This window comes from Haliotis rubra, unplaced genomic scaffold (genome assembly GCF_003918875.1).
Source record: "Haliotis rubra isolate DU_JTF1 unplaced genomic scaffold, ASM391887v1 Scf1009, whole genome shotgun sequence".
Taxonomy (NCBI): Eukaryota; Metazoa; Mollusca; class Gastropoda; order Lepetellida; family Haliotidae; genus Haliotis; species Haliotis rubra.
The window spans coordinates 257,971-270,854 of NW_025764903.1; the positions used below are offsets into that span (position 1 = coordinate 257,971).

Genomic DNA, 12,884 nt, shown 5'->3' on the forward strand with positions numbered 1-12,884 from the left:
GCACACACAGTCCATGCCTGTCATCTTGATATCCACTTCATGCTTGACTACACACACAGTCTATGCTTGTCACCTTCATATCCACTTCATGCTTGACTACACACACAGTCCATGCCTGTCATCTTCATATCCACTTCATGCTTGACTGCACACACAGTCCATGCCTGTCATCTTCATATCCACTTCATGCTTGACTACACACACAGTCCATGCCTGTCATCTTCATATCCACTTCATGCTTGACTACACACACAGTCCATGCCTGTGTAGCATGTATACATGAGAAACATCTATACTTCAGTGCTGCTGTTGTAATCACCAGGCCTGGGTAATCTTGTGATGGTGACATGATGACAGAGAGTCCCTGTATAGAGGGACCTTCACTGATAGAAAACCCAAATCCAATCACATACTGTCTCAGAGTTTTTTCATTGGGATTAAGTTAATGTAAATATAAATAATTACATTATAAAGATTTGTTCCTTTCAGGATGTTGAGGAGGCCATTGTCTGCCTTATAGAAGGTGCATTGTGGGAAGAAGCATTGAGAATGGTGAGTGCCAGTATGAACCCTTGTCAGAATGAAACAATGCTTCATCTTCTTGACTTCCTCTCCTCACCACATTTACCTGATAACTTACCAGTTGGCATTTCCATAATGCATTTTTACAGTTCAGCTCACATTATTGTACATACATATTTATCTCCTGGGCACAAGTTATTATGTTCGCCCAGCAGAGATATAGATTGAAGATATGAATATGAAACATACTCACCATCACCTTGCAAGTGTTATGTCCATACCTTACAAGGTTTGGTGGTGGCAAGTACAGGGAATAACTTTCTATATCAGCAGTTGTTTGTTCTACAGATGCACCAACACAGAAGAACTGATTTCATTGAAACAAATCTGAAGACTGCTCTTCTAGAATGTCATGAACAACACTTGGAGACTCTTGAGGAGTACCGTGATAATTTCGAGAAACACAAGAAAAGACTTAGTGTTGTTCGGGAGCAGAGGGAGAAACAGAAACTGGAGATTCTGGGTGAGTTGGTTGGTGAGCCACGTCACAGGGGGCAACAAGTCAGACATGAGTATTGACTGAAGAGTTCTGAAAGAATGGGGTAATTGTGAAACTGTGTTATCTGTGAAGCTGAGTGTCCACCTAGCATAGAATGGAGGGGATTGCTAGTGGACAGTGGATGATGACATAGACTTCTTGTACAAAACTCTTGAGCACATTGTTTCACTATGAGAAATCAGTAAAGTGAGCAGGGAAGTGTTTAGAAGTTGAACCATAGTTCATTACTTCTGGGGTTTAATCACTTAGAACCATGTTTCAAGATTTTCTGTATGAGTAATTTAAACTCCTTTGAAATAGGAACGTGGGATCGAAACTTACCATTTGAGATTTTAGTTCACATTCACTAAAATACAAACAAGAAAAAGCAGTTTATGTTTCATCTGTGCAGATTACCAGTATTATATTGCCTGGTTTGCCACTCTCGTTTTCACTAATGTTCAATGTATTGTTCAATAGGCAAGTAATGACAGCAGTTACTGTGAGTTGCTGGGTTAGCAAATTGCAGATTTGATTTTGATAAATACAGCGATTGTCATTATGACATCAGCAAATACGGGGTACTTGAGACGACACAGCTGGGTGATGACAAACAGTGTACCTCCTGTCATAACCCACAACAGCAGCTTGGATAGGAGTCCGCTGGTTCATACACTGGGTCATACACTGGTTCATGCACTGGGACATACACTGGGTCATACACTGGGTCATACACTGGTTCATGCACTGGGACATACACTGGGACATACACTGGGACATTCACTGGTTCATGCACTGGGACATACACTGGGTCATACACTGGTTCATGCACTGGTTCATGCACTGGGACATACACTGGGTCATACACTGGGACATACACTGGGCCATTCACTGGGTCATACACTGGTTCATGCACTGGGACATACACTGGGTCATACACTGGGACATACACTGGGACATTCACTGGTTCATGCACTGGGACATACACTGGGTCATACACTGGTTCATGCACTGGTTCATACACTGGGACATACACTGGGTCATACACTGGGACATACACTGGGCCATTCACTTGGTCATACACTGGTTCATGCACTGGGCACTGGGTCATACACTGGGTCATACACTGGGTCATACACTGGTTCATACACTGGGACATACACTGGGTCATACACTGGGACATACACTGGGTCATACACTGGGTCATACACTGGGACATACACTGGGACATACACTGGGACATACACTGGTACATACACTGGGACATACACTGGCTCATGCACTGGGACATACACTGGGTCATACACTGGGTCATACACTGGTTCATGCACTGGGACATACACTGGGTCATACACTGGGTCATACACTGGTTCATACACTGGGACATACACTGGGTCATACACTGGGTCATACACTGGTTCATACACTGGGACATACACTGGGACATACACTGGTACATACACTGGGACATACACTGGGTCATACACTGGGACATACACTGGGTCATACACTGGGACATACACTGGCTCATACACTGGGACATACACTGGCTCATACACTGGGACATACACTGGGACATACACTGGCTCATACACTGGGACATACACTGGCTCATACACTGGGACATACACTGGCTCATACACTGGGACATACACTGGGTCATACACTGGTTCATGCACTGGGACATACACTGGCTCATACACTGGGACATACACTGGGACATACACTGGGTCATACACTGGTTCATGCACTGGGTCATACACTGGTTCATGCACTGGTTCATGCACTGGGACATACACTGGGACATACACTGGGTCATACACTGGGACATACACTGGGCCATTCACTGGGCCATGCACTGGTTCATGCACTGGGACATACACTGGGTACATACACTGGGACATACACTGGTACATACACTGGGACATACACTGGGTCATACACTGGTACATACACTGGCTCATACACTGGGTCATACACTGGTACATACACTGGGACATACACTGGCTCATACACTGGGTCATACACTGGGACATACACTGGCTCATACACTGGGACATACACTGGGACATACACTGGCTCATACACTGGGACATACACTGGCTCATACACTGGGACACACACTGGCTCATACACTGGGACATACACTGGGACATACACTGGGTCATACACTGGGACATGCACTGGGTCATACACTGGGGGTGGGTGGGGGGCGGTGAGGTTGCCTAGTGGTTAAAGCGTTCGCTGGTCACGCTGAAGGACTGGGTTTGATTCCCCATATGGGTAACATGTGTGAAGCCCATTTCTCGTATCCCCCGCATTGATATTGCTGGAACATTGTTAAAAGCGGCGTAAAACCCAACTTACTCACTAATACACTGGGACATACACTGGGTCATACACTGGGACATACACTGAAAGGAAGGACAGGGAAACACAGACAGGTTGTACATTGTGTAATCTATAATTCTATCTGAAAACATGGAGAAGATAAACAAATTGTGTGAGGAGTCAAATGTACTTTTACTTCATTTAGTTTAGTAACAGCTGACAACCTTCTGTTTAGATGGTGATGTGCCTTGCAACAATATGGACTCTGACTTGTTCTCTGACACAAGCAGTGCTACAGGGGCCAGTCTTCAGTCCTCTCACTACTCCTACAATAGCCAGAGGTCGACAGTCATCAGTCGCAGAACTGGGTATGGTTGAGATTACATACTGATATTGACGGGAAAAACTATGTGCAAGTTATATTCACTGCAGAGACATGTTAGTGATATTTATACGTCATCAACCTTACGGATATAAGTCATGCAGAGTTGCTTCTGATAGTTATAGTATGACCAGAAATTATTGAGAATTTTAGGAATATGTTTGATTGGATTTCTAGTATAAACAACCTTGACCAGCTATCAAGTGCTTGGTTTCATTCAAGACAGACAACTCCGTTAATCCTTTTTCATTAGTTTGTGAAGAGTTATCCCCCTTTGTTTACTTGTTAGCAGACGACATTTTCAGTGATCCTCAGTATGGATGAGTTAGAGAAGAGGAAGTTGATTTTAGAGTATTATAACAAGGACATCAGATCAGCTAAAGTGATTTCAAGTAGAACAGGCATCCCTTTGTCCACTGTTTATCGTGTTTTGAAAAATATTGCAAATGGATATGGCATTGAGCACCAGGGAGGTGCAGGTAGGCCCAGAAAATTGACTGTCGGTGACAGGAGGCGGCTTGGTATTCTTGTTTCTAAAAACAAACGAAGGAGTTTAGAATACTTACGGCTGGATATGATTGATAGAGGAACTGTGGCTTTCTGTAAGGAGACAATCAGAACTGAGCCGAATGGAATGGGTTTGCAGAAAAGTCGAGGAATTCCATCACCAATCATGGAACCTGAACAAAAGGGGCGAAGGTTGAACTGGTGCTTACAGCATAGAAATTTTAACTGGGACAATGTGATTTTCTCAGATGAAAGTTCTGTGTGGCTGTTTCCTAATACACTGAAATTCTGGACCAAACAAACTGAAAAACCTTTGTATCAGCGTGTGGGGTGGCATATCTGTGTTAGGGGCAACGCCCCTCTGTGTATTTGAAGGGAATATGAACAGTGAGCGGTACACAGATATTCTTGAGGGACATTTACTTCCATCTGCTCATGTGTTCTATGGAAATGTTTGGATTTTCCAGCAGGACAACGACCCAAAACATCGTTCAAAGCATTCACAGGCCTGGTTTCGGACCCAAATATGACATTATTAGATTGGCCAAGCTATAGCCCTGACCTAAATCCAATAGAAAATGTTTGGGGACTTATGAAGGAAAGTGTCAATAAGAAAAATCTGACAAATATTGCTGAAATGAAAGAAGAGGTGGTGCGATATTGGGACAGCATGGACAACGACTTTCTAACTTCTTTGATCAGTAGTATGCCCCGCCGCATTGAAGCCTGCATTGCTGCCCTTGGTGACTTGACAAAATACTAACTGTTCACCTGTCTTTGAATCTGGAGTTATGTTCTGCTAATATTCACATTTAATACGTGAGTAATGAGTGAAAAAAATATAAAATTTACAATCTTTAAATTCTCAATAATTTCTGGTTGTACTGTTAGTGGTTCAGGGACTGTGAGACAGACTATATAATCTATTGTATGGTCTCTGGTACCACGCTTGACTGAACAGAGGTGGTCAACATAACTCGCAGTCCAGGGGCCGGCCACCGACCCGGCTTCAGTTTTCCGACCACAGGGTTTCACAAAACCACAAGAATGACTGAAATGTTGATCTTAGTTATGGGGTGTGTCAACAAAGTCTCACGACACACAGTATCGAAGAGTATCCTGTAGAGTGAATATCGAAATGCCCTCCGATACTGTTGACGTCACTATATCAGTCTCTGCGAGGAGACCCACGGGACAGTCTCTGCGCGAGGAGACCCACGGGACAGTCTCTGAGAGGAGACCCACGGGACAGTCTCTGCGAGGAGACCCACGGGACAGTCTCTGCTCCACATATGAGCCGATTCCGTTGTTTAAAGCAAACTATTTACAGTGAAGTTTTGCCGACAAGAAGGAGTTTGCGTTCTCCTGAAGAGTCGACATGAATACTGAGATATGAGGAGCTGTCAACAGTTGTCATAAACACTGACAAGTGGACCAAGGTAGTTACACACCTACTTGACCACACACTCAACTTTATATGTGTACTTGACCTCCGGCCATTATAACTGGGACAGACGCCGAGATGAACGACATACCTTGATGACAGATATGCAAGGTGGAGTGCGTCCACCTTGATTAGGATCGAACTCTGTTGTCGTGATTGACTACGATGCACGCGGCATACAGCAATATTCCAATAATGTCACGGCGAGGGACATCAGAAATGGGCTTCTAACTTCTTGATCAGTGGTATGCCCCGCCGCATTGAAGCCTGCATTGCTGCCCATGGTGACTTGACAAAATACTAACTGTTCACCTGTCTTTGAATTTGGAGTTATGTTCTGCTAATATTCACATTTAATACGTGAGTAATGAGTGAAAAAATAATATAATTTACAATCTTTAAATTCTCATTAATTTCTTGTTGTACTGTATACCAGAAAAACGTGATCATTGGTTTAAATCCAAACCTTGAATTCACCCTTGAATAGCTTTCTGGGTTTGTCTACAAAAACTTCCTGTCTTTATAATTATGGTATACATGGCATCTGCTTCAGGTTGGCATTTCCTCCAACGACAAGCTGACATAGTGTCATAACAACAATAATGTAACACAAAGTAAATCTCACTCACTGATATACTTGTGCCAAACATCTGAAGGCCCTTGTCTACTGTGAAGGTATTGGAATCGGTAGCTTTAACTCTGGTTCAGTTTGAGCATCCAGGGTATGTAGATGCAATGACAAGTGTTTGTTGTCCTGTAGACACTCCTCCAAGAGCAGGAAGAAGGGGACAAGCTGAGATGGAGTCTGAAGGAGGGCAGTCAGTATGAAGACTGTGCCCTGATTGATGCTCTGGCCAAGATCATCACGGCAGTGGACAGCTTGAAGGGTGGGTGGTGAAGCTGCAGTCATCTCCACTAAATGATCACTGTGTGGCCTTCACATACTGAGTTTACTTTATAGTCCTAGGCCAAATGTTAGAAAAGTCCCTATCTTTTAGGATCTCTCAGCAGCAGTAAAAGCTTTATCCAGTAATTGGTATGACAACTCCCACCCTCCAGAGATTCTTGTCAATGTGGAACTAGACACAGAATGTATTAGGTTGCTGAAAACAAACAAGGTTTACCCTGCTGTTGAAACAGTGTCCACATGTTCATAGACCAACTTCATGAGTATTAACCACATGGTTTAATGGATGGTGACAAGCACTGATGTTCAACATGATCAGGATATGCAGTATGGGTGATAAGGCCTGGTGTATCATATTACCTGATGTTATCTCTACATTTGGCCTAGGAGTATTTTTTAATAATATTTTTATTTTTTTTAAATTATGTTGTTTTTGAAGGTTTTATTTTTTAATTGTTCCATCATAACTATATGCTGTCTTCCACCTCTAATCTCTACATGGATGCTTCATTCTTATGTATTGAAGTAATATCCTTTATGTGCATTCAAGTGCATTATAAATGCATTATTAGAATTGTGTTTCAGAGGAAGTCAACTCTCTGATGAGGGCACTGGTACAGTTTCACTACGATGCCTTAGCTTTATCTCTCCACCAGCAGTTGGACTCTTTTCTCACACTGATTGACAAGTCCATCCCCTGCATCTGGCTGGAAGAAAGCCTACAGGATGCTCACCCGGTGAGTAAATCCTTTGTTACTTCAGCCTACACAGAATCACAGGGGAACCCACCTGCAGAGGGGAATACTAGTCTGACTAGTCTCTACCTAATATCACTGTGTGTGTGTTGTGTGGTGGAGGTGAGTCCACTAGCTTAGAATAAGGGGGACTGCTAGTCTCTCATTTAGTGGGTTATCTGTGGTGCAAGTGAGTCCCTGCCCACCTAGCTTAGAATAAGATGGGGGCGGTGGGGTAGCCTAGTGGTTAAAGCGTTCGCTTGTCACGCCGAAGGCCCTGGTTTGATTCCCCACATGGGTACAACTTGTGAAGCCCATTTCTGGTGTCCCCCGCCATGATATTGCTGGAATATTGCTAAAAACGGCGTAAAACCATACTCAGCCAGCTAGAATAAGGGGAACTGCTAGTCTCTCATTTAGTGGGTTATCTGTGGAGGTGAGTCCATGCCCACCAGATATAGAATAGGGGGACAGCTAGTCTCTCACTAGTGTCTAGGTGGTCTCACATTATGTGTTTTGTGTGGGTCCAATTGGTATAGTATTGGGGCTTTGCTAGTTTTGCACTGTGATCCGGGTAAATAACCTTTCAGGGATGTTCACTTCTCCCTTACCAAATCTATTTGCTTCCTTTGTACAAAACTACAAGTATAAAGTGTGTGTAAAGATGAGCTGGTTACAGTGTTGTTTGAGTTGACCAGCTCCACCAACAATTCCATCTTTACGTCGGGAGTGTGAATTGATGACATTCATTGTGATCATACATTGTGAATACCCAATTAAATGCAAATCTTGAACCAGGTAATGTTGGAGTAGTTAGAGCTTATCAATATTTAGGCTTTTTTGCCCACCTCACTGAAAGTCATGTTAGTCTGTGTTTAACTGAGAGTTTGTATAAAATAAAAATAAAACTTGCTCACACAATTGCAATTCAGACATAAACATGGCTTCCATTACTTCTGCATAATTCAGGTGAGCTGCAGAGTCATGCAGCTCTTTGTATTTTTCCTTATCCTGACTCATGCTAAATGCTTGTCTCCTTCTTCTCGCGAATGATAGTGGAACACTTGAAATCCCTTGAAGTTCTCTTCTAAAAAGCGGATGTATAATCATCACTCACCTACGAGTAGTCTCCCTTGCCTACTTTGGCGCCCTTTTTGGTCACATGACCAGCCATGTTTGTCACTCTCTCCTTCTTCGCCCTTGAGGACGGTTGTGAGAGCACCTGGGTCCCTATACGGTACATATCCTTTTCTATTTTGGACCTTTTACATCTAACTGACAGCTGTATACGGTTTTTGGATTGTATATTATCAAATGTTTTGATATTATATCTAGTTTATACGTTGTTTGCCATGTTTTTCATCTGATTTACAATTGATGAAAACTTGTATTCGTTGTAGGTACCGGCTGTCTGTGGCTGACCCGCATATATTATGTCCTGATTGCACTACTACATGTTCTTCCAGCTCCTGCTGTAAACATTGTCAGAAACTAACTACTTTTGAATTCATTAACTACCTATTTTCTCTTCATAGATGTGCAAAGGACTGGGTAAGAAGGTATTCACAAGTCATGTCTGGTAAATCGAGTGATTTGCGCTGATAATCATGTGTTAACTACTGATGCAGAGGTTCATAATTCCAGTGAATTGCCGAGCATTTTACGAGGGTAGGCCGCTGTTCCAGTGATGAACTCCGTCTCGAGTAAGTAGAGATCGTCGTCAATGGAGCTGTCCTCTTCGCAGAAGAAAGAAGACGAGATCTTCTTCAGCGCAGAAGAAGAAGTCTACAGCTCCTAAGACTTCGTCGAAGGGTTACACTACAACTAGATGTTGGTCATGTTGGATCAACGCGTGGCTGAAGGAAGAGACACACACCTGAAGTAACGATGTCAGATAACATCCGATGAAACACTGAAGATAAATTTTCATCACATGGGCTTACAAGATATCAAGGGGACAGTAAGCAGCATTATTGCAGTTCCTCAGCGAGACATCAGTTACGGTCAACTTTACAGAACATCTGTATGAGATGACGACTGCAGTAAAGATTATAAAGTTGAAGAATACAGTCACAACAGACATGGAACAGTCTGCTTACATCGGTACTATGCGGCTAAGTTTTCGCGCGCTTCCACTCAGCCATCAAGACAAAGCATGCTTGGTCTACTCACCTCAGCTCAAGACATGACTCGCAGAGGGAGATTACAGCTGCACCCACTATAATATTTGTGAACGCCCATCTCTACAGTTTGGATCCACTGATACTACCGGACAGCCTTAAACCATAACTCCTATGGTGGACTCGAATGTTTGCGGAGGAACCTTTTTGTCAGAGCCGGATTGCAACACTCATCTCTACGTGGATACATCACTACAAGGATGGGGTGCTCACCTCGACAACACTGGTCCAGCGTACTAAAGAACACAAGACTCATGGTCCACACGGACAACTCCATAGTGGCATTCTACATCAACAAATAAGGGTCAACAAGATCAACAAGTCTGCTACAACTCAGCTTTCTCCTGTTCAGCATCGTCAACGACCTGAACATCTACATGAAGGCATGTCACATTCGGACCACCTCCTTGGTGCAGTGGTTAGAGCGTGCGCCCGGAGAGCGGAAGGTCGCAGGTTCGATGCCCGACTGCGTCATACCAAAAGAGGTTAAAATATGGTATTTGTGGGTCCCTGCCTGGCGCTCGGCATTAATGGGACTGGTCGGCTCGGAGTCAGTATAATGTGTCTGAGTGGGGTATTCATGCTTCACTGCAGCATGGAATCTCAGAGTGCTAGCACTATAAAACCAGCTTTAGTCTTGGCTAGTACAAGCAGCCGCACATACACATACACACGCATTCACTTCGTCATATGAGCAAAATATTCTTCAGCAAGACGTTAAACCCAATTTCACCTCACCTCACCTCATGTCACATTCCAGAAGCAAGAATGTCATAGCAGGCGCCCTATCTCGTCCACCATCTCTGACGGAGTTGATGTTACACCCAGAAGTGTTCTGGTTCGTCATACAGACAACAGGATCTCCACTGATAGACCTGTTTGCAACAAAGTTCAACAAGCAACTACCAACATTCGTCTCTCCGATTCCGGATCCTCAGACATGGGCAACAGATGCTTTAAGCATCTCATGGGAAGGACTAAACGCTTACATGTTTCCACCTCCAGCACTACTACAACAAGTAATACAGAAAATCAAGCAGACGACAAAGCTGCAACTGATTTTGGTCGCGCCCTATTGGCCAGCGAGTGTATGGTTTCCCATCCTCATACAAGAACTCGGAATTCCAACCCTGAAACTACCAGACTGGTTGAACCTGCTCGTCCATCCACACACCAAGCAAGCTAACGGGAATCCGGCATTGTTCCAGCTACACGCGTGGAGTGTATCAAAGCTTGCCTGAAGACTAGAGGGTACTCTGCCAGAGCAGCGAAAGCAGTAACACTAGCTCTACGCAGATCAACTCGCAACTTGTACGACGACAAGTGCCAGAGATTTGAACAGTATGCAACGAGGAAAGGTTTTACAGCGGTAAAAGCAACCCATCCTCAAGTAGCTGTGTCATCTGCGACAGACGAGACACTTAAAAGGTTCAACACTCTTAACATATTTGGCTGCTCTCAGCACAGTTATCACCATGAAGACGTGTGTCAAGCCGACCAAAGTACCAGAGATACTGGCACTACTACGCTCGTTCAAGTTGGAAGACCAACAAAAGAAATTCAAGGCTCCTGCCTGGGATCTCAACGTAGTTCTACAACATCTCATCAGTGATGTCTACGAGCTTCTAGAACGGACATCCTTTGAACCACTGACTCAGAAAACGCTGTTTCTGATTGCCCTAGCAACAGCAGCACGGATGTCAGAAATACATGCTCTGGACTTCGAATGAACACAGTTTGAATCAACACATTGTGACATCGTACATCTAGGACTGAGATGGGATTTTATTTCCAAGAACCAACTGCCCGGCCAGCCTGACAGACAGTTCCACATCCCAGCACTCTCTACAGATCTTGGGCCACAGGATACACAGGATCTATCCTTATGCCCTGTCAGAGCACTAAAAGTCTACCTACAATGGACAAAAACAAGGAGACGAAAATTCAAGCGCTATTCATCCCCTTATCCACTGAGATGCCCACAGAAGTTTCTCGGACAACGATATCGATATGGATGAGAGCTGTTATACTAAGGGCCTACAAAGCAGCAGGACTTGAGCCTTCACGAGCCTCCAATCCCCATGAAGTCAGTGCCCTGGCGTCTACACTTGCTCTGCATGGAAACTTCTCAATTACAACAATAATGGAGGGCTGCTTTTGGAAATCGGACACGGTGTTTGCCAACCACTACAACAGAGACATTGCCACCGAAGACGTCTCAGGCATTCACCAGTTTGAGCCACTTGTTGTAGCACAACAACTAACGGTTCCACAAAGGCGCTGAGAAAATCTCACCCTGTTTATCACGTGACTTGTGAAAACCAACGCGCTGGAGAGCAAATGGTTAAAGTCCATGCACACGTCTAGGACAGACTAGCATGAGTGATAGACCCTGTACTTGTATAGGACATACTTGTACATGAAGAAGGGTCGTATCTCCACTTGATGCACGCATCAAGAGATGGAGTTGCAGTAGATAACTAATGCAATATTAGTATATCTAAAAATCCACATGAAAATGTCAGAAGTTTCGGAAGAAATCTGACAAGTTGTGGTCCCCCGAGACTCATCAGAGGAAGTTGAAAGAACAGAATCATCAGCAGTCTCGTCATAAGTTCCCATGGGGGGTAGTACAGGACGTAAATCAACAGCCAGAGAATCCAGAAGTGGCCTGACCCACCACCGATTCCGACGGATTCTGCAAGCACTTAGCATGAGTCAGGATAAGGAAAAATATGTAATTTCTGTCTATAATTGATATTTTATACTTATCCTGACTCATGCTAAGTGCTTCCCAACATCCCCTCTTATGGCACTCTGGATTTCCCTGTAAATCCAGGTGTCAGGCATACATACAGAGAGAGTGACAAACATGGCTGGTCATGTGACCAAAAAAGGCGACAAAGGAGGCAAGGGAGACTACTCGTGGGTGAGTGATGATTATACGTCCGCTTTTTAGAAGGGAACTTCAAGGGATTTCAAGTGTTCCACTATCATTCGCAAGAAGAAGGAGACAAGCATTTAGCATGAGTCAGGATAAGTATAAAATATCAATTTTAGTCAGAAAATTACATATTTTCTTCATTTCTGCTTGAATCTGGTCCCGGGTACTTAAACTGTCTGTTGTCCATGCATTCAATACATGTCCTGTTCCAGATCCTGGGTCCAAACATGACATCAAATGCCATAGCACAGGCCATGCAACAAAACAGCAGTAGCAACACAAGGGAACAGAAAGGTATGTTTCTGGAGGGTGGAGGTGTATAATCTCTGGGGCTACATGTGCATCATACCTGAATTGTGTAATCTTGTTATTGGTATTTGAACTGTGTGTGATAA

At 43.8% G+C, this 12,884-nt stretch overlaps 1 protein-coding gene across 1 annotated transcript in view; it reads left to right on the top strand.

The window, feature by feature from the left end:
* Positions 1 to 12,884, top strand: part of LOC124268384 (putative elongator complex protein 1) — a 97,737-nt gene that overhangs the window by 82,370 nt on the left and 2,483 nt on the right. The window contains 7 exon segments of the mRNA XM_046703355.1: positions 490 to 552; positions 871 to 1,045; positions 3,627 to 3,759; positions 5,406 to 5,595; positions 6,485 to 6,611; positions 7,217 to 7,368; positions 12,702 to 12,783. Of these exon segments, the coding sequence (XP_046559311.1) occupies positions 490 to 552; positions 871 to 1,045; positions 3,627 to 3,759; positions 5,406 to 5,595; positions 6,485 to 6,611; positions 7,217 to 7,368; positions 12,702 to 12,783 (922 nt within the window).